This window comes from Neoarius graeffei, chromosome 25 (genome assembly GCF_027579695.1).
Source record: "Neoarius graeffei isolate fNeoGra1 chromosome 25, fNeoGra1.pri, whole genome shotgun sequence".
Taxonomy (NCBI): Eukaryota; Metazoa; Chordata; class Actinopteri; order Siluriformes; family Ariidae; genus Neoarius; species Neoarius graeffei.
The window spans coordinates 48,381,147-48,408,593 of NC_083593.1; the positions used below are offsets into that span (position 1 = coordinate 48,381,147).

The 27,447-nt window shown below is 42.7% G+C and overlaps 2 protein-coding genes across 2 annotated transcripts in view; one reads left to right on the forward strand and one right to left on the reverse strand.

Annotated features, from left to right (window-relative positions):
- The window catches only part of LOC132873245 (adhesion G-protein coupled receptor F1-like), a 39,880-nt gene extending 20,063 nt beyond the window's left edge, over positions 1-19,817 (reverse strand). Inside the window, exons 1-2 of the mRNA XM_060908603.1 lie at positions 19,786-19,817; positions 6,110-6,998 (exon numbers count right to left, since the gene is read on the reverse strand). Of these exons, the coding sequence (XP_060764586.1) occupies positions 6,110-6,998; positions 19,786-19,817 (921 nt within the window). The remainder of the gene's footprint in view (positions 1-6,109; positions 6,999-19,785) is intronic.
- On the forward strand, positions 14,316-27,187 carry LOC132873246 (uncharacterized). Its single transcript, XM_060908604.1, has 5 exons — positions 14,316-14,403; positions 19,769-19,828; positions 24,302-24,369; positions 26,205-26,980; positions 27,106-27,187. Exons 2-5 carry the CDS (start codon positions 19,816-19,818, stop codon positions 27,185-27,187), a joined length of 939 nt encoding a protein of 312 aa, XP_060764587.1. The 5' UTR covers positions 14,316-14,403; positions 19,769-19,815.
- The last annotated feature ends 260 nt before the right edge of the window (positions 27,188-27,447 follow it).

Consider the following 27,447-nt stretch of genomic DNA (forward strand, 5'->3'; position numbering starts at 1 on the left):
TCTGTGCTCCATCCACCAACACAGAAACGTTACAGTGGTGCCGAAACCCGGGATCTGGAGCACAGCAGCCGAACAGCCCCATGGAGTCCTCCCCATTCGCTGAATTGGTCCACGCCCTCGCCACGGCCCAGCAAAGCCAGCACCAGGCGCTACTCACCCTCCGAAAGGAGCGAGAACAGCGATTCGAAGCCCTGGTGCTGGCTCAACAAGAAGATCGAGAGGTGTTCTGGCACCTCCTCGCATCGGCGGGGTCCACCAGCGCTCCTACCGCGGGCCCGTCTCCCCTCACCGTCACCAAGATGGGCCCGCAGGATGACCCCGAGGCGTTCATCATGCTCTTCGAGCAAGTCGCCGAAGCCTCGGGGTGGCCGATGGAGCAGCGCGCGGCGTGCCTCCTCCCCCTGCTAACGGGAGAGGCACAGCTGGTCGCGCTACAGCTCCCCGCCGACTGCCGGCTGGCCTACGCGGACCTCTGCCGGGCCGTCCTCCAGCACGTGGGGCGCACACCAGAACAGCAGCGCCAGGGCTTCCGCGCGTTGCGCTTGGAGGAAGTCGGCTGGCAGTTCACGTTTGGCCAGCAACTCCGGGACGCCTGCTGGCGGTGGTTGAGGGCCGACAACCGCGACGCCAAGGAGATCATTGTTCAAGTGGTGCTGGAGCAGTTCGTCCCGCACTTGCCAGCCAGAACCGCGGAGTGGGTCCAGTGCCACCGCCCGGCGTCGCTGGATCAGGCAGTCGAGCTGGCGGAGGACCATTTGGCGGCTGTCCCGGCAGCAGGACAGCAGATGGCATCTTCTCTTCTCTCCTCTTCTCTCTCTCTCTCTCTCTCTCTCTCTCTCCCCCTCCTCCTGTGTCCCGTCCTCGCCCCATTCCCCCACCGCAGAGGCAGGGGCCGGCACCACCCCAGCCAGCCCGCCGCACCCACGGTGCCCTCCCGTTTCTCCCTTCTGTGTCTGTCTCTCCCCCACCTCAGGTGAGTGAGCCCCAGATCACTGGTGCAGAGGGAAAGCCCGGGCCGGTTTGCTGGCGCTGCGGGGAGCCGGGCCACCTTCAACAGCAGTGCACGGCAATGGAAGTGGGAGCGGTGGTTCGGATCCCCGATGTACCAGAGGCCGCCCTTGATCGGGCCGGAGCGTATCGCATACTGGTGAGTATCCAAGGGGCTACATATCAGGCGTTGGTGGATTCTGGTTGTAATCAGACCTCAATTCGCCAAAGCCTGGTTCAAAACGAGGCATTGGGGGGAGCACAAGGGGTGAAGGTGTTGTGTGTGCACGGGGATGTTCACCGCTACCCTTTGGTGTCGGTCCACATTATTTTCAGAGGGGAAAAATTTATAGTGAAGGCGGCGGTTAATCCTCGCCTTACCCACTCTTTAACTTTGGGGACTGATTGGCCGGGATTTCGGGGTTTAATGACACGCCTAGTAAAGAGTGGGTCCTGCCATTTGACAGGGGGAGGTCCCGGTGTCGCTTTGGCGGGAGCAGCTGTCACAGAGCCGTCTACGCCGCCGGCTCCTCCTCTCTCTATTGGGGAATCCCTCGCGGATTTCCCATTAGAGCAGTCACGAGACGAGACTCTGAGGCATGCGTTTGACCAAGTGAGAGTAATCGATGGTCAAACGCTCCAGCCGAACGCCACCCCGTCCTTCCCCTACTTCGCGATTATGAAGGATAGATTATACCGAGTGACGCAGGACACTCAATCTAAAGAGCAAGTCATACAGCTTTTAATTCCAAAGAGCCGCCGGGAATTGGTATTCCAGGCGGCTCACTTTAATCCCATGGCTGGACACTTGGGGCAGGATAAAACACTAGCCCGAATAATGGCCCGATTCTATTGGCTGGGGATTCGCGGCGATGTCCGTAGGTGGTGTACAGCATGCCGCGAATGCCAGTTAGTAAATCCAGCGGCCATTCCAAAAGCGCCTTTGCGCCCTCTTCCATTAATCGAGACCCCATTCGAGAGAATTGGGATGGATTTCGTCGGGCCATTAGATCGGTCAGCACGAGGGTACGGCTTTATATTAGTTCTGGTGGACTATGCAACGCGATACCCGGAAGCAGTGCCTCTGTGCAATATCTCAGCACGCAGTATTGCAGAGGCGCTCTTCCGCGTCATCTCCCGAGTTGGAATCCCGAAAGAGATTCTGACTGATCAAGGCACTACGTTTATGTCACAAACACTGCGCGAACTGTATGGGTTATTGGGGATTAAGCCGATCCGCACCAGCGTGTATCACCCACAAACGGACGGTTTAGTGGAACGGTTCAACCGCACCCTCAAAAATATTATTAAAAAATTCATAAGTGAGGACGCACGTAATTGGGATAAGTGGCTCGAACCCTTGCTGTTCTCAGTGCGAGAGGTCCCCCAAGCCTCCACGGGGTTCTCCCCGTTCGAATTATTATATGGGCGTAAGCCACGCGACATCCTGGACATGCTGCGGGAAAATTGGGAGGAGGGACCTTCACAAAGCAAGAATGAAATTCAGTACGTTATGGACCTGCGCGCAAAACTCCACACGCTCACCCACCTAACTCAGGAAAATTTGCGGCAGGCCCAGGAATGGCAAGCCCGCCTGTACAACAAGGGTACGCACCTTAGAGAGTTCACACCGGGAGATAAGGTACTCGTACTGTTGCCCACGTCGAGCTCCAAATTGATCGCCAAGTGGCAAAGACCCTTTGAGGTCACACGGCGAGTCAGGGACGTTGACTATGAGGTGAGGCGAACGGACAGGGGTGGGGCGCTACAGATTGACCACCTCAATCGGCTTAAACTCTGGAACAAGGAGGTCCCCGTGGCGTTGGTGTCGGTGGTTCCGGAGAAGGCGGAGCTGGGGCCGGAGGTTCAAAAAGGGACATTGGCATCACGTACCTTTCCGGTCCCCTGTGGAGACCACCTCTCCCCGACCCAACTCAAGGAGGTCGCCCAGTTGCAGACCGAGTTTTCGGATGTGTTCTCGCCCCTGCCCGGTCGCACTAACCTCATAGAGCACCACATAGAGACGCCCCCGGGGGTGGTAGTGCGTAGCCGCCCTTAGAGGCTACCCGAAAACAAAAAAAAGGTGGTTCGGGAAGAACTTCAGACCATGCTCGAAATGGGCATCGTCCAGGAGTCCCACAGTGACTGGAGCAGCCCGTTGGTCTTGCTACACAAGGCCGACGGGTCGGTCCGGTTCTGTGTGGACTATAGAAAAGTCAACGCGGTGTCTAAATTCAGTGTCATAATTAGCAAAATTATAATTAGCGGTGTCATAATTAGCAAAGCCACCTCCACCTTTTCCCATCACAGCCTAGTCTACCAATGGCGGATAACCGTCTGTCAGCGGAACTGGCGGGAATGCGTACGTACGCTACGTATGGCTACCCTGAAACACTTGCAAACTTTTTTAAAATTATTAACTTAATTTGTATCTCCTTTCATTTTCTTGTTTGTATCTCCTTTCATTTTCTTGTCATTGGTTGATAAGATATTTTCATCCATTCGGATATTATGGATAGTATTTCACGTTTTATTTTTTAAATTGTATTTATATTTAATTAACTGATTCTTTGGCGTACCACTAGAATGGAGCCCGCGTACCACAGTTTGAGAATCACTGATCTAATGACACTAAAGGAACAATAGTACCTGCAGTGAATTAAGGCAGGGGTTCCCAAACTTTTCCATGCCAAGGCCCCCCAAACAGCATTAGCTTCTGGCCGGGGACCCCCTTTGCAAACCCACAGACAATGCTACAAAATATGTAAAGAAACACCAACTTTTAGAATGTTTTCTCTTACTTTTATTCAATAGTCAATAATTGTTACATTTGTTAGCATAAGAATATTATTAACTAACATGTTTTCAACACAAATATTTTCACACTGAACAATAAACTGTATAACCTCCTGTAGTACCTGATTCAACTCGTTATCCATCCTTTTTGCGACCAGTGCCTCGCGATGGAGCATGCAGTGTGTGGCCACTGCATGCGGGGCCTTCTGCTTAATGAGTGCGGTCACTTGACTGATCTTCCCGGTCATTGCCGCGGCTCCATCCAAACACCCCCCCCACACAACGGGTCCAGTCCAATCCATTAGACTCGATGTAATCGTCCAAAACTTGAAAAATGTCTTTCCCAGTAGTTCTTCTTTCAAGTGCTTTACAAAATAGTATTTCCTCCACAAATCTTTCCTGTGAAATCTGATGTACACAAGCAGTTGGGCCTCACTGGATAAATCTGTGCTCTCATCCAGCTGAAGTGCGAAGTATTCGCTGGCTCTCACCTGCTCCAACAGCTGAGCAGATACGTCTTGAACCATGTCACCAATCCGTCGGCTCACGGTGTTATCAGAGAGTGGGACAGCATCGATTTTTTTTGGCAGCATCCTCACCAAGCAATTCTCAGAAAATGTCTTTGGTGGCTGGTAAAATCAAATCTTCTCCAATTGAGTGAGGTTTTTTAGCACGAGCAATGTGGTACGAGGCTAAAAATGATGCCTTCAGGGTCCTCTAGGGGACAGTAGCTTGCTGGGTGAATGCAGCAGATTGCCTGACCAAATGCTCTTCTTTGCGTCTGAAGAAATCTACTGTTTTTTTGGCATCTGTTGGATGTTTTTGTACCAAGTGATGCTGAAGTTTCGAAGGTTTTAAGCACTCATTTGACAGGGTCTCCAGACAGAGGATGCATTTCAGGCAATCATGGCCATTTTTCTGTATGGCTGTAAAGCCATACTCAATGTGTGCTGCCTCATATTTTCGGATTTTAGTTGGCCAGGACTTCTTACTTTTTTTCGCAGCAGTGTCCTCCACAGCAGGGCTGTTGGTTTGTTCCTTCAGTCTCTTCTTCAAAACCCTGTCCATTTTGTGCTAGCAATATGCTAGCTTGAAGAGCAAAGCAGCTTGATAAATGGCGCAAACCACAACGTCACAGGCAATCGAAGAGATGAGCATGGCAAACAACGTTTTGATTGACTCCCATTATAATCCTGACAGCGCTTTCACTACAAAATCAGAAATGTCACTTGTTTTCAACTCGCTCTATTGTCCACATTTTTTACACTAGGTACAAAAAAATTACATCATTGTGTTCAGGAGAGCCTTGTAGCGCTCAATGGGAAAGAATTTTGTGAATATCTCCTTCCGTTTTTGTGTAAATCCCCGTTGTTTGGAGGGAGCACTCTGAGAAAATCCTTTACTTTCTGTGTGACTGCTCTCAGCGCGCGGGTGGGGGAGGGGCTGCTCACTCTCTCTCTCACACACACACACAGGAGGGAGGGGCTGCTCCCTCTCACTCACACACACACACACACACACACGAGGAAGGGGCTGCTCCCTCACACACACACACACACACACACACAAGGGCTGCTCCCTCTCACACTCACTCACACACACACACACACACACACACACACACACAGGAGGGAGGGGCTACTCCCTCTCACACACACACACACACACACACACACACACACACACACACACACACACACACAGGAGGGAGGGGCTGCTCGCTCTCACACACCCACACACCCACACACACACACACACAGACACACACACACACACAAACAGGAGGGAGGGGCTGCTCCTTCTCTCAGACACACACACACACACACACACACACACACACACACACACACACACACAGGAGAGAGGGGCTGCTCCCTCTCACACACACACACACACACACACACGAGGAAGGGGCTGCTCCCTCACACACACACACACACACACACACACACACACACACACACACACACACAGGAGGAAGGGGCTGCTCCCTCACACACACACACATAGGAGGGAGGGGTTGCTCCCTCTCAGAGAGACACAGGCTTGTAGCTTCATGGCAAGTCACACATTCACACAGTATAGTTCAGCTCCAGCAACTGTGACTGCTACGCGCACTGCACCACTCTCACAATTTCCCCCAGGGGAATTGTCTCTAGTTAATAATTATCTTTTATAATAATGATTAAAAAACTAATTACAATATATTTAATAATTATTATTTTAAAAAAGTATATTTTTTCCATAATTTTTTTTATCGTCCCTCCAACTTTCTGAGGCCCCCCTAGCGCCCCCTGGCGGCCTGCCAGGGAGCCGCGGCCCCCACTTTGAAAACCACTGAATTAAGGAATGCGAACACCACATGAATCCCAAAGTTCGATGACACCATGGTCCCAGTGCCGAATCCCCATGTAAGACCAAAGAGTGGTGTTAAAATCCCCACACATCTCGCAATGACCACTAGTCGATGTTTCTCATCTGGCTGAATGGACGCATTAACTCCTCTCCTTAACATCTTACACAGAACCATGATAAGTACCAGCAGGTTTATAGCTACAATAGTCAGAGCAGGAATCACAAATGCCAGGAGGGCCTTCGTTTTATTCCAGTTCAGCCAACAGTTGTAATCTTTTTGAATGTATCCTTTGCTTCCAGCTGTAGATGCCACAGTAACGACAGCTATGATTAATGGTGCACCATAGCCAACAGTGAAGGCTATGGCCATCATTGTGCCTCTGGATGTTCTGGAAAAGACCATGAGGGTGCGGTAGAGGAGTAAGAGTGCTGACAGCAACATCCAGAAGAAAAGGGCGAAATAAAAGAAGTGCATGAAGAATGTCGCTGTACTGCAGGGTCCCACTCCTTTCTTTACAACAGCTGCTCCAATGATGAAGCATATGTCTGCAATCAGAAGGGATACAGCAACGTTGATGATGGAGACGTGGCGCATGTATGATGTGTCATTTTGTGTCACTGATTTCCATATAATGATTTCAATGATGATACAGAAAACCAAGCTGGCCATTGAAATGCCAACACCAATGTAAGTTATATAGCCTAAGATTATGGCTTTGTCTTTTTCCAAGGAAAATGGTGACATCAGGATTGAAAAAGAAGTTGTGTGATTGCACTTACATGTATATCTTTCAGTTTCATTCCCTAATGGCTTTAGTTGACATCCAGTTGGGACCCATCCACCAATGCCATTCAGAAGACTAACGTTCCAAAAGACACACTGAGGGTTTCCCAGTGTCTTATTTTTTAATGCAAAGGAAAGAGAGATGCTGTTAATTGTTGAGTATGGCTCAATACACAAAATGTTTTTGTTAAAATGATGCTATAATTTACAATCCCATTTCCAAAGAAGTTGGGACACTGTATAAACTGTTAATAAAAACAGAAGGTGATGACTTGCAAATAACAGAAACTCTACATTTCATTGAAAATAGGACAAAGACAACATATCAAATGATGAAACAGAAATTTTATTGTTTTCTTTTTTGAAAAATATTTGCTCATTTTGAATTTAGTGCCAGCAACACATTTTATAAGATTGGGGGAGGGAAGCTTGGATAGGGGCAACAATAGACTGGAAAAGTTGTGTAATGTTAAAAAATAAATAAAATAGTAATAATTAGATTACTTGGCAACAGGTCAGTAACCTGATTACAGTGGTGCTTGAAAGTTTGTGAACCCTTTAGAATTTTCTATATTTCTGCATAAATATGACTTAAAACATCATCAGATTTCACACAAGTCCTAAAAGTAGATAAAGAGACCCCAGTTAAACAAATGAGACAACAATATTATACTTGGTCATTTATTTATTGAGGAAAATGATCCAATATTACATATCTGTGAGTGGCAAAAGTATGTGAACCTCGAGGATTAGCAGTTCATTTGAAGGTGAAATTAGATTCTGGTGTTTTTAATCAGTGGGATGACAATCAGGTGTGAGTGGGCACCCTGTTTTATTTAAAGAACAGGGATCTATCAAAGTCTGATCTTCACAACATATGTTTATGGAAGAGTATCATGGCACGAACAAAGGAGATTTCTGAGGACCTCAGAAAAAGCATTGTTGATGCTCAGCAGTCTGGAAAAAGGTTACAAAACCATCTCTAAAGAGTTTGGTCTCCACCAATCCACAGTCAGACAGATTGTGTACAAATGGAGGAAATTCAAGACTGTCGTTACCCTCCCCAGGAGTGGTCGACCAACAAAGATCACTCCAAGAGCAAGGCGTGTAATAGTCAGTGAGGTCACAAAGGACCCCAGGGTAACTTCTAAGCAACTGAAGGCCTCTCTCACATTGGCTAATGTTAATGTTCATGAGTCCACCATCAGGAGAACATTGAACAACAATGGTGTGCATGGCAGGGTTGCAAGGAGAAAGTCACTGATCTCCAAAAAGAACATTGCTGCTCGTCTGCAGTTTGCTAAAGATCACGTGGACAAGCCAGAAAGCTATGGGAAAAATGTTTTGTGGACGGATGAGACCAAAATAGAACTTTTTGGTTTAAATGAGAAGCGTTATGTTTGGAGAAAGGAAAACACTGCATTCCAGCATAAGAACCTTATCCCATCTGTGAAACATGATGGTGGTAGTATCATGGTTTGGGACTGTTTTGCTGCATCTGGGCCAGGACGGCTTGCCATCATTGATGGAACAATGAATTCTGAATTATACCATTGAATTCTAACGGAAAATGTCAGGACATCTGTCTATGAAGTGAATCTCAAGAGAAAGTGGGTCATGCAGCAAGACAACGACCCAAATTACACAAGTCGTTCTACCAAAGAACGGTTAAAGAAGAATAAAGTTAATGTTTTGGAATGGCCAAGTCAAAGTTCTGACCTTAATACAATCGAAATGTTGTGGAAGGACCTGAAGCGAGCAGTTCATGTGAGGAAACCCACCAACATCCCAGAGTTGAAGCTGTTCTGTACCAAGGAATGGACTAAAATTCCTCCAAGCCAGTGTGCAGGACTGATCAACAGTTACTGGAAACATTTAGTTGCAGTTATTGCTGCACAAGGGGGTCACACCAGATACTGAAAGCAAAGGTTCACATACTTTTGCCACTCACAGAAATGTAATATTGGATCATTTCCATCAATAAATAAATGACCAAGTATAATATTTTTGTCTCATTTGTTGAACTGGGTTTTCTTTATCTACTTTTAGGACTTCTGTGAAAATCTGATGATGTTTTAGGTCATATTTATGCAGAAATGTAGACAATTCTGAAGGGTTCACAAACTTTCAAGCACCACTGTAGGTATAAATAAGAGCATCCCAGAGAGGCAGAGTCTCTCAGAAGTAAAGATGGGGAGGGGTTCACCGCTCTGTGAAAGACTGCGTGGGCAAACAGTGCAACAATTTAAGAATAACGTTCTTCAATGTAAAACTGCAAAGAATTTGTGGATCACATCATCTATGATACATAATATCATTAAAAGATTCAGAGAATCTGGAGAAATCTCTGTATGCAAGAGACAAGGCTGAAAACTGACATCGGATGCCTGTGATCTTCAGGCCCTCAGGCGACACTGCATTAAAAGCAGACACATGTCTGTAGTGGAAATCACTGTATGGGCTCAGGAACACTTCAGAAAACCATCGTCTGTGAAAACATTTTGTTGCTTCATCCACAAACACAAGTTAAAACCAGATATAAACAATATCCAGAAACACCGCCACCTTCTCTGGGCCTGAGCTCTTTTATGATGGACTGAAGTGAAGTAGAAAATTGCCCCAAGGTCTGATGAATCAAAAGTAGAAATTCTTTATAGAAATCATGGACACCACGTCCTCCAGGCTAAAGAGGAGAGGGACCATCCGGCTTGTTATTGATGTTAAACATGAATGATTTGGTTTGTCTGGAATATGCCAAGTTTTGATTTGTTCATTTAATTTCCGGCAGACTAGGCACGAGAAGATGGCTACAGCACAATCAGGTGTACGCATTGCGTTGCAAAAATGGTCAAAATTTGATTAAGCAGTTTCAAGAAGTTAAGTGATTATTTTTGCTGACAAATATATTGGGAATGTGGTACTGAAAGTTTTTTTCTTTTTATTCGGACCTACATTTAAAAAACAACAACAACCCAGATATCTAGACCCATGTATTGAGAGCCTACGGACACTACATACTCATAATGAAGTTTTATTTATCAATAAATGGCAATGATTATATACAATATTTAGTGTAAAATAACCTTTATTCATAAACTTTAAAACAGAACATGTGAAATAAATGCTTATAAATCCATATCAAAATGTCATTATGTATTTCTTAGGTCTAACGTAATGAAATTACATTCATGAATGCACGTGAAATTACATTCCCAGCCTATGATTTAGTATTAAGTAAATTACTCAGTATTTAAATTAAAATTCATTTTTTAAATTACACATTTCTGGATCAAGCTGAAAGGTAAAGGCATGACTTGTAGGAAGTGCTGTAGTTCTGTACATAATGTGCACAAAATACATCATTCATGCAGGAATTATTTAGTGATTAAAAAAAACAACTTATTTACATATCTTTATGTAGGTGGATGTGAGATAAGGCAACTGCCATTGTAAATACAGAATGTATGTTTACTACTGATGTTAAATAATGGGAACAAGATCAGTGAAAATCTGGACCTACGGACACTACAAGTTGCCTATGTTATTTTTACTGATTTTATAACAAAAAAAAATTATTTATATTGACTGATGTGAGATTTGACAACTCGCATTGTAGACTAAAAACAGGCAGCACTACAGCACTAATCATATGACTCAAAATGTTAAAATGTATTCTTTGTTTGCTCTCATGTTAAATAATTTTCATTAATTTGACACTCATACCATTACTGTTCCTTCGTTGTATTTGCACATAAATAAAATTTGTTTACTTATTTTTAACCAAATTTGTAAATTTAATGGGAGAAATATGGGTAAATCACTGCAAAATAGGAACAAGAATGCTTTGGGCCTACAGACACTACAAACAAGAATTATTATGTGATTTTGACTAATTTTATAACAAAAAAAGTATTTATTTATATAAATTGATGTGAGATTTGACAACTAGCATCGTAGACTAAAAACCGGCAGCGCTACAGTGCTAATCATATGACTCAAAATGTTAAAAGTTATTCTTTGTTTGCTCTCATGTTAAATAATTTTCATCAAATTGACACTCATACCATTACTGTCCTTTCATTGTATAATCATTTGCTCATATAGAAAATTGTTTTACTTATTTGTAACAAAATTGGTGAATTTTATGGGAGAAATATGGGTAAATCACTGAATAATAGGAACAAGAATGCTTGGGGCCTACGGACACGACAAGGGGCCTACGGACACTACAAACAAGTATTCAAGTTGTATCACTGTATGTATTAATCCAATTTACGCTGAGTGCTTATGTTTGATAAAAGTATCCAACAACAAATAGCAACATACCAATAATTATCAAACATGGCATCCATTCTATGATTTAGTACCAGGCCTACGGACACTACAGATTTTTTAGGGAAAATTACATGGGTTCAGGAGACAAGACCAAGTATTTGTAAACAGTCGGATAACTACTGATTCACACACAACAGAGGCATCATATGCTCATCTCATCTCATTATCTCTAGCCGCTTTATCCTGTTCTACAGGGTCGCAGGCAAGCTGGAGACTATCCCAGCTGACTATGGGTGAGAGGCAGGGTACACCATGGACAAGTCGCCAGGTTATCGCAGGGGTCCCTTTATACATAGTTTCTTTCATTACTAGGACTTTCATTACTGTCATGGCCACCTCTGGGAATACTCCATCACCTTTCTAATAAAATACTATAAATCTTATTAATAAAGTGAATTTTCAATATGGTATTATTTTATTGAATCAATTTTGTGTTTGCTGTCTCTCAGCTCAAACCTGCAGAGAAGCTCTAGGTTGAAGGACTCTGAACTTTCAAATAATTTCATGTCACTAATACAACCCCGATTCCAAAAAAGTTGGGACAAAGTACAAATTGTAAATAAAAACGGAATGCAATAATTTACAAATCTCAAAAACTGATATTGTATTCACAATAGAACATAGACAACATATCAAATGTCGAAAGTGAGACATTTTGAAATTTCATGCCAAATATTGGCCCATTCGAAATTTCATGACAGCAACACATCTCAAAAAAGTTGGGACAGGGGCAATAAAGAGGCTGGAAAAGTTAAAGGTACAAAAAAGGAACAGCTGGAGGACCAAATTGCAACTCATTAGGTCAATTGGCAATAGGTCATTAACATGACTGGTATAAAAAGAGCATCTTGGAGTGGCAGCGGCTCTCAGAAGTAAAGATGGGAAGAGGATCACCAATCCCCCTAATTCTGCGCCGACAAATAGTGGAGCAATATCAGAAAGGAGTTCGACAGTGTAAAATTGCAAAGAGTTTGAACATATCATCATCTACAGTGCATAATATCATCAAAAGATTCAGAGAATCTGGAAGAATCTCTGTGCATAAGGGTCAAGGCCAGAAAACCATACTGGGTGCCCGTGATCTTCGGGCCCTTAGACGGCACTGCATCACATACAGGCATGCTTCTGTATTGGAAATCACAAAATGGGCTCAGGAATATTTCCAGAGAACATTATCTGTGAACACAATTCACCATGCCATCCGCCGTTGCCAGCTAAAACTCTATAGTTCAAAGAAGAAGCCGTATCTAAACATGATCCAGAAGCGCAGACGTCTTCTCTGGGCCAAGGCTCATTTAAAATGGACTGTGGCAAAGTGGAAAACTGTTCTGTGGTCAGACGAATCAAAATTTGAAGTTCTTTATGGACATCAGGGACACCGTGTCATTCGGACTAAAGAGGAGAAGGACGACCCAAGTTGTTATCAGTGCTCAGTTCAGAAGCCTACATCTCTGATGGTATGGGGTTGCATTAGTGTATGTGGCATGGGCAGCTTACACATCTGGAAAGACACCATCAATGCTGAAAGGTATATCCAGGTTCTAGAGCAACATATGCTCCCATCCAGACGACATCTCTTTCAGGGAAGACCTTGCATTTGCCAACATGACAATGCCAAACCACATGCTGCATCAATTACAGCATCATGGCTGCGTAGAAGAAGGGTCTGGGTACTGAACTGGCCAGCCTGCAGTCCAGATCTTTCACCCATAGAAAACATTTGGCGCATCATAAAATGGAAGATACGACAAAAAAGACCTAAGACAGTTGAGCAACTAGAATCCTACATTAGACAAGAATGGGTTAACATTCCTATCCCTAAACTTGAGCAACTTGTCTCCTCAGTCCCCAGACGTTTACAGACTGTTGTAAAGAGAAAAGGGGATGTCTCACAGTGGTAAACATGGCATTGTCCCAACTTTTTTGAGATATGTTGTTATCATGAAATTTAAAATCTTTAAATGATACATATTCTCAGTTTAAACATTTGATATGTCATCTACGTTCTATTCTGAATTGAATATGGAATTTTGAAACTTCCACATCATTGCATTCCGTTTTTATTTACAATTTGTACTTTTTCCCAACTTTTTTGGAATCGGGGTTGTAATAATAATAATAATAATAATAATAATAATAATAATTTATGTTGTTAAAAATGGTTGTTTGTCTCTGTGTCAGCCCTGTGATGACCTGGCGACTTGTCCAGGGTGTACCCCACCTCTCGCCCATAGTCAGCTGGGATTGGCTCCAGCTTGCCTGCGACCCTGTAGAACAAGATAAGCAGTGACAGATAATGGATGGATGGATATTGTTAAAAACAATACTAGCTTAATTACCATTGATTTATTTATTAATAAAAAAATCCCTAAATATTAGGTGTTATGTAGTTTTATGAGTGATTATTTAAAGAAATATACAGCCATCACAACTATTAAGTACTTGTCATGCTAACTACAGCCTCAGAAACACTTTGCTTGCACAGCTCATGAAGTACATTCATCTGGAACCATTTTTTCCCCCACCAGTTTAGGAAAGAATGACATATGGGTTTGATAGTCAGAGTTCCACATACTTTTAGCCAGACAGTCTAATACCTGGGCGGCACGGTGGTGTAGTGGTTAGCGCTGTCGCCTCACAGCAAGAAGGTCCGGGTTCGAGCCCCGCAGCTGGTGAGGGCCTTTCTGTGCGGAGTTTGCATGTTCTCCCCGTGTCCGCGTGGGTTTCCTCCGGGTACTCCAGTTTCCCCCACAGTCCAAAGACATGCAGGTTAGGTTAACTGGTGGCTCTAAATTGTGTCTATGTGTCAGCCCTGCGATGACCTGGCGACTTGTCCAGGGTGTACCCCGCCTTTCGCCCGTAGTCAGCTGGGATAGTCTCCAGCTTGCCTGCGACCCTGTAGAACAGGATAAAGCGGCTAGAGATAATGAGATGAGATAAGTCTAATACCTGTCAACCTGCTCACCTGATATGATTTGAAGACAAGAAACAAGAGATAAGTCTGAAATCTAAACTGGTTTGGTAAGTATGAACACACAACTTTTTTAAGATACAGTAAGGGATTTTTATGGACAGCTTTCAGCCAAGACATTTCTGGCAAACTTACTCCTGTTTAATGAGATAAATGTGAGCTGGCTGGAGACAAGGTAAGTCATAAAAACTACATTTTCATGATATAGTGAATATTACATTCTGTTTATTATATGTTTTAGTGAAAATAAGCATGTAGTAGCATTTGTCTTTCATGATTAACACTCGAACAGTTCAGGGAATGAGGAACAGTAAAATAGGCTTGACAACTCAAGGTGCATTTTTATTTTTTCCACTTCCCAGTTACACTTTTCAGTGACTTTAGCTTCCTTTGTGCGGTTTTGACATGTATCTAGTCAGCGGGAAAACACTGGGAGTGACATCATTGGAGTGAAATATCAGGAAATATGTCACTCAGATCCGCAATGTATTTCATATGAAAAATATGAGTTTTTCAACATGAGAAGAAAAACTCCAGATCTGCAAGCCACTGTATGATTTTCTTTATGATATAGACACATTCACAAACAAAAAGTACCCAAATTTATCAAAACAATTCATCAATTTTCTGGAGTGACACAGAGATTTACAGTGGTGCTTGAAACTTTAGAATTTTCTGTATTTCTGCATAAATATGATCTAAAACATCATCAGATTTTCACACAAATCCTAAAAGTAGATAAAGAGAACCCAGGTAAAGAAATGAGACAAAAATAATAATCTCAAACTTTCAAGCACCACTGTATGCCACGGTTTTGATTCTCCATGTCCCAGATGTAGCTCATATGAAAATATGAGTGGTGTATTTCCCAGTAAAACACTCGTTTCCATATAACATTGTGATATTACATGATACTCCATTTTAATTGTAACTTTAATTTGCAGATCCAGGAAAAATATCATTAAGCTAAAAATGGATTCCTCTATAGTCCCCTATTACATAAGGATGTAATTTGATCATATAAACAGTAACACATGTAATAGCTTTGTAATAAATTCAAAATGCTAGGAATACTTTATTTAAAAAAAGTAACAGTTGTATACTGTAATAATGAGAAATATCAACTGACAGACCTCATCAGGTACATTTCCTATAATGATGCAAAATTACTATGTAGGTGCAATAGGTTTATCAAATCAGTCTCATGTAAAAAGGGATCAGTCTCATAAATTCATTAATCATTCATTCAAGTGTCCAATAGTTTATAGCTAAACTATTAAAATCAATGGAATAACTTAGTGGTGGGGCGGCACGGTGGTGTAGTGGTTAGCGCTGTCGCCTCACAGCAAGAAGGTCCTGGGTTCGAGCCCCGGGGCCGGCGAGGGCCTTTCTGTGTGGAGTTTGCATGTTCTCCCCGTGTCCGCGTGGGTTTCCTCCGGGTGCTCCGGTTTCCCCCACAGTCCAAAGACATGCAGGTTAGGTTAACTGGTGACTCTAAAATTGACCGTAGGTGTGAGTGTGAATGGTTGTCTGTGTCTATGTGTCAGCCCTGTGATGACCTGGCGACTTGTCCAGGGTGTACCCCGCCTTTCGCCCGTAGTCAGCTGGGATAGGCTCCAGCTTGCCTGCGACCCTGTTGAAGGATAAAGCGGCTAGAGATAATGAGATGAGATGAACTTAGTGGTGATGTTGCTATAGTTTTAGTGAGTATTGTAGCTCTAATGTAATACGTTTACTCTAGAACTATAACATTCATATAACAAGCAAATGGGCGAAGGTAATTAGAATACTTGTTTGGCAGAGGTTGGCACTCAGTGAATATTGTAGCAATAGACAGGACACAGTTTATTCCAAAGATACCATTTATTGAAATAGCTGACACGAATTAGCAAAATAATACTAATCAGATATAGCAACAATAGCAGCCAAGGAATAATTCAATATAAATGGTGATACAATGTATACAGGTAATAATCAGTAGTGTATATAATGATAACTAAGGCACTAATGGTGATCAGAAGTAATAAGCTATATACAAGTTTACAGTGTAGGGGCGAGTGGATGTTAAAATGTGAGAGGGAAATCATGTGTTTATGTGTGTCTGTGTGTGTAAGTATGTGTGTGAGAGTGTGTGTGAGTGTGTGAATGGAATGTGTGAGCATTGTGCTTAGCCTTGCCTAAAATGGGATTTGCAACAAGGAGAGCACATGAGGGAGAGATAAATGATCTGTAGTTTAAAAACTAGACTGCATTTCCACAGAGAAAATGCAAAGTGTGCATGCTAACCTGGTAACATGCTAACAGCTAGCATACTTACATGCTAACAGCTAACATATTAACAAGCTAGCATGCTAACAAGCTAACATGCTAACAGCTAGCATACCTACATGCTAACAGGTAACATGCTAACATGCTAGCATGCTAACATGCTAACAGCTAGCATACTAACGTGAGCATGCTCACATGCTAACAGTGAGCATGCTAACAGCGAGCATGCTAACATGCTATCATGCTAACAGCTAGCATGGTAACAGCTGGCATGCTAGCATGCTAACAGCTAGCATGTTAGCATGCTAACAGCTAACACTAACATGCTAGCATACTAACATGCTAACAGCTAGCATACTAACATGCTAATGGGTGCATTGATCCAAAAGCTGTATACAAGCACAATACACCAGTGGATATGTGGTGAAGTGTTACTGAGCAAAACTCCATTCATTTGAATGGGGCCAAAAATCAATGGAAGCCTATGGACCAAAAAAAGGATGTGTGAAAACCAAGAAAAAGACGAGTGCAGGTCTCAGATGAGGGGATGGATATGTGTGGGGACTTGCCCTGAGGCATCATATGAAGTCTCTTGAAGTTTGGTCACTCAGTTAAAAAATTTGACGGAGAGTGAAAGCTTTTTTCCTGAAATGCCATTCATTTTCAATGGGGCCAAAAATGAATGGAAGTGAATGGATGAAAAAGTGGGGGGTGAAAAGAAAGGAAAAAATGAGTGCAGGTCAGAACCGAATGCATATATGTGTCTGGGGAGTTGGCCTGAGGTATCACATGAGGTTTGGTGCATCTGCGATGAAGTGTGTCCGAGCAGGACGATTCGATTCATGAGCCCTATTCATTCTCTATGGGAAAAAAATGACAGAAAAACGACAAGAATGAGAGAACAGGTGTGTCGATCCAAAAGCTGAGAACAAGCACGCCATTCCAGATTGGGCCCTACGTTTCAGCGTTGGAACGGTGTCTCTATCTCCAAAGCCCTAGGAGGAGTAGTGGATCCAAAAAACGGGTGAAAACGAATAATAAAAATAAAACTTTTTCAAGCACACTAACTAGTCTCGGCTAGGCCTTAAACCCAACCTCTACTCAACCCTTAGCTACTCCTGAAATCCCAGTGTTGACTGCGACAATCCCTAGTGCGACAGAGGGAGTTAAAAAGAGAGAGTGAGAGAGAGAACGCATGCACGATCTAACTAAATACAGATAACAAAGCAAATCAAACAACACACAGTCTAAGACCGACTTTCATGTGAATCAAAATGCGTATATTTAAACCATGAATGAATTCAAATAAACAACACTCTTCACATTAACTAGCCACAACTAAGACCAACAATTGCCCAGATGCCAGCCTTACTCGTGATCGCTCTTGCTTGGCGACTGAAAGTGCACTGTCTGTTATCCGAAGACAGCGCGGAGCACAGGTCCAGGGAGAAAACAGTTCTGTTCCTTTTACTTTCACAGCTCATCAGCTGAAGATCTTCGGTGTCCCGTCGGTCTTCCGATGATCTGGAAGGAATCTTGTTAGTAGTTTGTCGACGTTGCGAAAGGGAAAAGGGATCCGGTCGCCTTTTCTCTTTAAAATACTGTGGGCTGCAGTAACTGACCGGTTCAGTTATTACTGCAACTATGCGAAGATCAAATACATTGAACTTTGGCTAAAGGTCCGGTATCAATAGCTCGTTCTTTGTCCTTTGGTCTTCTGTAGCACAGATGCAACGGCGTCTCTTTCATGCGTGGAAACCCACCGCCAAAGAGAAGGAATTTCGATTCCGCCGCAGGTTTAAAGCACAGTCGTGACGTCACTGTATTTGGTATCTGGTATCATCTCTGTATCCAGGCGGCACGGTGGTGTAGTGGTTAGCGCTGTCGCCTCACAGCAAGAAGGTCCTGGGTTCGAGCCCCGTGGCCGGCGAGGGCCTTTCTGTGCGGAGTTTGCATGTTCTCCCCGTGTTTGCGTGGGTTTCCTCCGGGTGCTCCGGTTTCCCCCACAGTCCAAAGACATGCAGGTTAGGTTAACTGGTGACTCTAAATTGACCGTAGGTGTGAGTGTGAATGGTTGTCTGTGTCTATGTGTCAGCCCTGTGATGACCTGGTGACTTGTCCAGGGTGTACCCCGCCTTTCGCCCGTAGTAAGCTGGGATAGGCTCCAGCTTGCCTGCGACCCTGTAGAACAGGATAAAGCGGCTAGAGATAATGAGATGAGATGAGATCTCTGTATCCAATACCATTACAGGGAGTCAGAAGAATGGGCGGAGATAGAACATGGCGTTGAGTACAGGGATTGGTGTGTTCAATGCTGTACAGTGAAAGGGAGAAGATGGTTCATAAATGGTTACTATGGCTAAGGGATGGCAATCCATCCCTACAACTAAATAAACAAAAGGTATTCAGTTTCCGTAAATGTTTGCATTGCTATTTGAATTAATGGCCAAAGCATCCCTGTTTAAGATGTATGATGTGTATTTATGGAAATGTGCATTAAAGTTATTTTCTGATTGAAATTTTGCACAAAATTTATATTACCACCAATATAATGTACTGTTTTGTTTAAAGACTAGTTCTAGCTATGAGAATGAGTGCTTATTAAATGCACTCATTCTTGTATATTATTGTGTCAATAATAAGTTACTGTCAAAGGTAGGCAACAGAAGGATATACGGTATAAGCTGAAAGTTTATTCAGGCAGATTAAATCAAATCGTAAGGCAGAAAGCAGAATTAAAAACAAGCAATGGTCAGGTGAGATACAAACAGGAAATCAGAGGCAAGGCCAAAACAAATTCAAACCCAGACCACAATACTCAAACTGCTTAGTAAAGTCAGACACAACAGTAACTTCACAATGATTAGGTGTAGTGAGAGTGTTTAAATAGCATATTGTGGTGATTGAGTCCAAGTGTGTGCAATCAGTAATAGGGGACTGAGTGGTGAAGTGCAGGATGGGTGCTGTAGTCCACGGTGGCCATGTTTGAAGGCTGCTGTGAATGTTGGGAAGTGGAGTCTTGAGCGCAAGCAGGCGCAGACGTGTCACTTACAAAGGAATTTGGCAGCAGATGTGCCATACTAACAAATAAAATGCAGATGAACCAAGTAGAAAAGTTTTAACCAAATGCTTATATAAAAGGAATCAACAGAAAAACAATCTGAATAGAGTTACCATTTGTCTTTTATACTGGAAACCTTTAATAATAAAGTTATTTTACCACTTCTTGATGTTTTCTAAATGTAACAATTAACTCTTGTATTTATATATAGAAAAACTGACGTAGTACCTGCTGAAGTTCAAAATATATTTGAGTATCATGGCTAAAAAAGGTAAGCTAATATTTTGGATAAATGCAACAAAACTACTCGTTTACAATAATATTTTTATCCAAGGAATCATTTATATTTAACTCTGTTTGTTCAAGTAGATATCAACTAGGACCATAATATGTAACTTGCTGGTAGCAAAATGATCATTCTGCATATCTTTTTTAAGTTCCTTCTAACGAAAATCTAATAAATTCAACATCACTCTTGCTGAAATAACTGCTATGTATCACAATAAACAAAACTTTAGTTAGAACTATTTTAAAAGTACTTCATAAGCAAAAGTAGTTCATCATTTGAAGCTCCTTTTTAAGCCCTTTAAGCCTTATGACAATTTTACTCTACAGATTTACTATCAGTAGGACACCTAAAAATAACAAGGGATTATGCCCTTCATTTAGCAACATAGAATAGAAGGAGTAGTAAGTACGACATGATGAAAGAGCTAATCATGCTTTTCAACTGTTTGTTGAAAGCCACATGTCCTTGTACTTTCTTTTCTGTTGGATAAAGAACTTATTAAAGGATTCAGCTGAACATTAGCAGCATGAGCACCAAGAATTAAGCTACTGTTGACCTTAAGTCTCAGAAATAGTTAATTTTATTCAACAGCAGACTTATGTGCAAGGTCAGCAAAAGGATTACAAACCCGATTCCAAAAAAGTTGGGACAAAGTACTAATTGTAAATAAAAACAGAATGCAATAATTTACAAATCTCAAAAACTGATATTGTATTCACAATAGAACATAGACAACATATCAAATGTTGAAAGTGAGACATTTTGAAATTTCATGCCAAATATTGGCTCATTTGAAATTTCATGATAGCAACACATCTCAAAAAAGTTGGGACAGGGGCAATAAAGAGGCTGGAAAAGTTAAAGGTACAAAAAAGGAACAGCTGGAGGACCAAACTGCAACTCATTAGGTCAATTGGCAATAGGTCATTAACATGACTGGGTATAAATAGAGCATCTTGGAGTGGCAGCGGCTCTCAGAAGTAATGATGGGAAGAGGATCACCAATCCTCCTAATTCTGCGCCGACAAATAGTGGAGCAATATCAGAAAGGAGTTCGACAGTGTAAAATTGCAAAGAGTTTGAACATATCATCATCTACAGTGCATAATATCATCAAAAGATTCAGAGAATCTGGAAGAATCTCTGTGCGTAAGGGTCAAGGCCGGAAAACCATACTGGGTGCCCATGATCTTTGGGCTCTTAGACGGCACTGCATCACATACAGGCATGCTTCTGTATTGGAAATCACAAAATGGGCTCAGGAATATTTCCAGAGAACATTATCTGTGAACACAATTCACCGTGCCATCCACCATTGCCAGCTAAAACTCTATCGTTCAAAGAAGAAGCCGTATCTAAACGTGATCCAGAAGCGCAGACGTCTTCTCTGGGCCAAGGCTCATTTAAAATGGACTGTGGCAAAGTGGAAAACTGTTCTGTGGTCAGACGAATCAAAATTTGAAGCTCTTTATGGAAATCAGGGACGCCGTGTCATTTGGACTAAAGAGGAGAAGGACGACCCAAGTTGTTATCAGCGCTCAGTTCAGAAGCCTGCATCTCTGATGGTATGGGGTTGCATTAGTGTGTGTGGCATGGGCAGCTTACACATCTGGAAAGACACCATCAATGCTGAAAGGTATATCCAGGTTCTAGAGCAACATATGCTCCCATCCAGACGACGTCTCTTTCAGGGAAGACCTTGCATTTTCCAACATGACAATGCCAAACCACATACTGCATCAATTACAGCATCATGGCTGCGTAGAAGAAGGGTCCGGGTACTGAACTGGCCAGCCTGCAGTCCAGATCTTTCACCCATAGAAAACATTTGGTGCATCATAAAACGGAAGATACGACAAAAAAGACCTAAGACAGTTGAGCAACTAGAATCCTACATTAGACAAGAATGGGTTAACATTCCTATCCCTAAACTTGAGCAACTTGTCTCCTCAGTCCCCAGACATTTACAGACTGTTGTAAAGAGAAAAGCGGATGTCTCACAGTGGTAAACATGGCCTTGTCCCAACTTTTTTGAGATGTGTTGTTGTCATGAAATTTAAAATCACCTAATTTTTCTCTTTAAATTATACATTTTCTCAGTTTAAACATTTGGTATGTCATCTATGTTCTATTCTGAATAAAATATGGAATTTTTAAACTTCCACATCATTGCATTCCGTTTTTATTTACAATTTGTACTTTGTCCCAACTTTTTTGGAATCGGGGTTGTACAATATACAGTGGTGCTTGAAAGTTTGTGAACCCTTTAGAATTCTCTATATTTCTGCATAAATATGACCTAAAGCATTGTCAGATTTTCACACAAGTCCTAAAAGTAGATAAAGAGAATCCAGTTAAACAAATGAGACAAAAATATTATACTTGGTCATTTATTTATTGAGGAAAATGATCCAATATTACATATCTGTGAGTGGCAAAAGTATGTGAACCTCTAGGATTAGCAGTTAATTTGAAGGTGAAATTAGAGTCAGGTGTTTTCAATCAATGGGATGACAATCAGGTGTGAGTGGGCATCCTGTTTTAGTTCAAGAACAGGGATCTATCAAAGTCTGATCTTCACAACACATGTTTGTGGAAGCGTATCATGGCATGAACAAAGGAGATTTCTGAGGGCCTCAGAAAAAGCGTTGTTGATGCTCATCAAGCTGGAAAAGGTTACAACACCATCTCTAAAGAGTTTGGACTCCACCAATCCACAGTCAGACAGATTGTGTACAAATGGAGGAAATTCAAGACCATTGTTACCCTCCCCAGGAGTGGTCAACCAACAAAGATCACTCCAAGAACAAAGCGTATAACAGTCGGCGAGGTCACAAAGGACCCCAGGGTAACTTCTAAGCAACTGAAGGCCTCTCTCACATTGACTAATGTTAATGTTCATGAGTCCACCATCAGCAGAACACTGAACAGCAATGGTGTGCATGGCAGGGTTGCAAGGAGAAAGCCACTGCTCTCCAAAAAGAACATTGCTGCTCATCTGCAGTTTGCTAAAGATTACGTGGACAAGCCAGAAGGCTATTGGAAAAATGTTTTGTGGACGGATGAGACCAAAATAGAACTTTTTGGTTTAAATGAGAAGCGTTATGTTTGGAGAAAGGAAAACACTGCATTCCAGCATAAGAACCTTATCCCATTTGTGAAACATGGTGGTGATAGTATCATGGTTTGGGCCTGTTTTGCTGCATCTGGGCCAGGATGGCTTGCCATCATTGATGGAACAATGAATTCTGATTTATACCATTGAATTCTAAAGGAAAATGTCAGGACATCTGTCTATGAACTGAATCTCAAGAGAAGGTGCGTCATGCAGCAAGACAACGACCCTAAGCACACAAGTCATTCTACCAAAGAATGGTTAAAGGAGAATAAAGTTAATGTTTTGGAATGGCCAAGTCAAAGTCCTGACCTTAATCCAATCGAAATGTTGTGGAAGGACCTGAAGCGAGCAGTTCATGTGAGGAAACCCACCAACATCCCAGAGTTGAAGCTGTTCTGTACGGAGGAATGGGCTAAAATTCCTCCAAGCCGGTGTGCAGGATTGATCAACAGTTACCGGAAACATTTAGTTGCAGTTATTGCTGCACAAGGGGGTCACACCAGATACTGAATGCAAAGGTTCACATACTTTTGCCACTCACAGATATGTAATATTGGATTGTTTTCTTCATTAAATAAATGACCAAGTATAATATTTTTTGTCTTGTTTGTTTAACTGGGTTTTCTTTACCTACTTTTAGGACTTGTGTGAAAATCTGATGATGTTTTAAGTCATATTTATGCAGAAATATAGAAAATTCTAAAGGGTTCACAAACTTTCAAGCACCACTGTATGAGGGTTTTTTTTTTTTTCAAAACTGTTCAGGATGAGGCGGCACAGTGGTGTAGTGGTTAGCGCTGTCGCCTCACAGCAAGAAGGTCCTGGGTTCGAGCCCCGGGGCCGGCGGGGGCCTTTCTGTGCGGAGTTTGCATGTTCTCCCCGTGTCCGCGTGGGTTTCCTCCGGGTGCTCCGGTTTCCCCCACAGTCCAAAGACATGCAGGTTAGGTTAACTGGTGACTCTAAATTGACCGTAGGTGTGAATGAGAGTGTGAATGGTTGTCTGTGTCTATGTGTCAGCCCTGTGATGACCTGGCGACTTGTCCAGGGTGTACCCCGCCTTTCGCCCGTAGTCAGCTGGGATAGGCTCCAGCTTGCCTGCGACCCTGTAGAAGGATAAAGCGGCTAGAGATAATGAGATGAGATGAGAATGTTCAGGATGAAATTGGACATTGGAATGGGGTGGCAGCTGTTCTTAAATAAATGTCAATTCCCTGGAACTACAGCCATTTTCCTGGGAATCCTAAACCAAAACCTGTGCTGCTGATAAGATAATATTATATGTGTATAAGACTTGCATATGACGTCTTTGATTTTTATCCTTTACCTTTATGTTACAGGGACAACAGAATATTTCCTGAGATTTGTTGTTATTCTGCTAATTTATATGCAAGGACAAATTCAGAAGGTAAAGAAACAATACTTCTTCAGTTTATTTCTAGTTAAGAACTCAACTGGGCCCTTTCAAATAGCAGGATTTCTACAGTAAGTGTAATGTAGTTTGAGTTGCTTTAATTTACCTTAAGTTATCTTAATTTCCACCGAATTTGAAAAGTGACTGTTCAGTAGCAGTTCTGTTCTTACAAATACATAATTACACTTGTAGTGAAATATAAACAAACAAAATATCATTTTGTAAATGCAGCATGGTCTCTGGGCTGCATTTTTTAAGCAGTCAACTGCAGATTTTACAGTACTAAATATAATTTGATTGATTATTACAATTAATCCAACTAATCATAGTCCCTTAAAATAGCTGGTGTTGAACCCGATATTAAAAAAATGATATAAATATTTATCCATCCATCCATCCATCCCGACAGCTGAAGCATCAGGGTCACAGGGGAAGCTGGAGGCAATCCCAGCTGACTTCAGGTGAGAGGCAGGGTGTAGCATCTGCGGTTAATTGATTGTTGTAATCTTCAACTGATGGTGAATAAAAAGTTGCTTTAATCAGAATATAGTGTGGTGGAAAAACCCCTCTCACTCGTTTGGATCCAAGCAGAGAAAAAGAATCTTTATTGTTTGTTTCTCAATGCAAAGAGAAAAGCAGAGCAAAAAATGGTTCAGGGCATGCAAGCCACTCCACTTTCTTGATGGCCTTTATATCCTTGTGGAACATTCTGGTAAAAACCATAACCCAATCGAAAGCAAGTATTTAAACTATTACAACAGAAGGAAATGTCCTTAGTCATCATACAGTATATATATTCCCTTTGATGGCTGTAGAAATCAGAGCGGGTGGGTGGAGCACAGAAGTACGGCAGGCCAGAACTGAGTTGCAAAAACTTTTTATTTGCACTTTTCAGTCGCAAAAGCACACTCTCCCAGCCACATGCATACACACACACACACACACACACACACACACACACAAGTCATCTGGTTGGGGAGAGAGTTCTCTTCCTCTGCTCTCTCTCTCTCCTTATATAGGGCGTGGTCACTGGGGAAGGTACACAAACACAGGTTAACTAACACCAGGTGTAGTGATTCTGCCACTTACCTTCCCTGACTCCGGCCTCCTGTCACAGCCCGATGCTTGACCATGCCCCCACTGCCACAAAGGTATATTCCCTAATATTTAGTAGACCCAGGGGACCAACCGCCATTGTTGCTAATTTCTTCCTCCACATACTAACCGTGTCACAAACACACATAGCGCCAGGTTCATGAATGGGTCACGAAGCCCTAACACACACACACACACACACACACACACACACACACACACACACACACACACACAGGGCTGTACGAAAAATTCCATTAGAATAGTCTTCACAAACACACCGTATGAGCTAAAGAAAGAAAAAAAAACTCCAAAAAATACACAAAGAAAATATCATTCAAAACAACCAAAATCAAACACAAATCCACTGAACTTGTGCTCTTATCAGCCAGGTGCTAAACAATATAAAATATATTTTAATTTAGTTTTGTGAGACCTCCAACACTGACAATTATTGTTGGCCCATACAGTGAACAAAAATTGTTCATGAGCACCAGGCGACATACCGCTATTTTATTTTTAAAAAAAAAAAGGTATTTAAGAAATAAGCGATGATCATAAATGTGCATGAACACACAAAACAGGTAATGATAAAATAATAATAATAATAATAATAATAATAATAATAATAATAAAACTCAATTAAAGATTATTTACATAGGGTACACCCTGTGAGAAGTGCTACATTTCTCACAATTTTGCTTTTATTTATTTTATATATTTATTTTTTTAAGAATATGGTGACTGCTCAAACTCCAGGCACCTCAACCCAAACCATATCAGCCCTCTCAACCGTGTTACCAATACCCACTACAACCACATCAGACCTGTCAATGGTGTCCAATTCCTCCACAGCAAGCATCTCAACCAAGTCCACTTCCCCCAGAACAGGTGTCTCAACTACATCTACTTCACCCACATTAGACCAGTCTTCAATTGCACCTACTTCACCCACAACAGGCTTCTCAACCACGCCGACTTCCCCCACAACAGACACCTCAACCACATCCAATTCACCCACATTAGACCAGTCCTCAACTCCACCTACTTCCCCCACAATAGGCATCTCAACCGCACCTACTTCACCCACATCAGTCGTGGCCTCAACCACGCCCATGCCACCCACAACAGGTGTCTCAACCGTGTCCACTTCACCCACATTAGACCAGTCCTCAACTGCACCTACTTCCTCCACAACAGGCATCTCAACTGCACCCACTTCACCCACATCAGTCATGTCCTCAACCACGCCCATGCCACCCACAAAAGTCATCTCAACCACACCCACCCCACCCACATTAGACCAGTCTTCAACAGCATCTACTTGCCCCACAACAGGCATCTCAACCATGCCTACTTCCCCCACAACAGAAATCTCAACCACATCCATTTCACCTACATTAGACCAGTCCTCAACTGCACCTACTTCACCCACAACAGGCTTCTCAACCATGCCGACTTCCCCCACAACAGACATCTCAACCACATCCACTTCACCCATATTAGACCAGTCCACAACTGCACCTACTTCCCCCACAACAGGCATCTCAACCATGCCTACTTCCCCGACAACAGGCATCTCAACTTCACCCACATTAGACCTGTCCTCAACCGCACCTACATCCCCCACCACAGGCATCTCAACCATGCCTACTTCCCCCACAACAGAAATCTCAACTGCACCCACTTCACCCACATTAGACCAGTCCTCAAGTAAACCTACTTCCTCCACAACAGGCATCTCAACTGCACCCACTTCACCCACATCAGCCATGTCCTCAACCACGCCCATGCCACCCACAAAAGGCATCTCAACCACACCCACCCCAACCACATTAGACCAGTCTTCAACGGCATCTACTTGCCCCACAACAGGCATCTCAACCATGCCTACTTCCCCCACAACAGAAATCTCAACCACATCCACTTCACCTACATTAGACCAGTCCTCAACTGCACCTACTTCCTACACAACAG

Bases quoted from the DNA above. Each gene is read 5' to 3' on its own strand.
- LOC132873246 (XM_060908604.1), top strand. The intron at 24,370-26,204 runs GTAAAGAAACAA...TATTTTTTTAAG, and splicing joins TGCAAGGACAAATTCAGAAG to AATATGGTGACTGCTCAAAC. The intron at 26,981-27,105 runs GTCCACAACTGC...CCCCCACCACAG, and splicing joins ACTTCACCCATATTAGACCA to GCATCTCAACCATGCCTACT.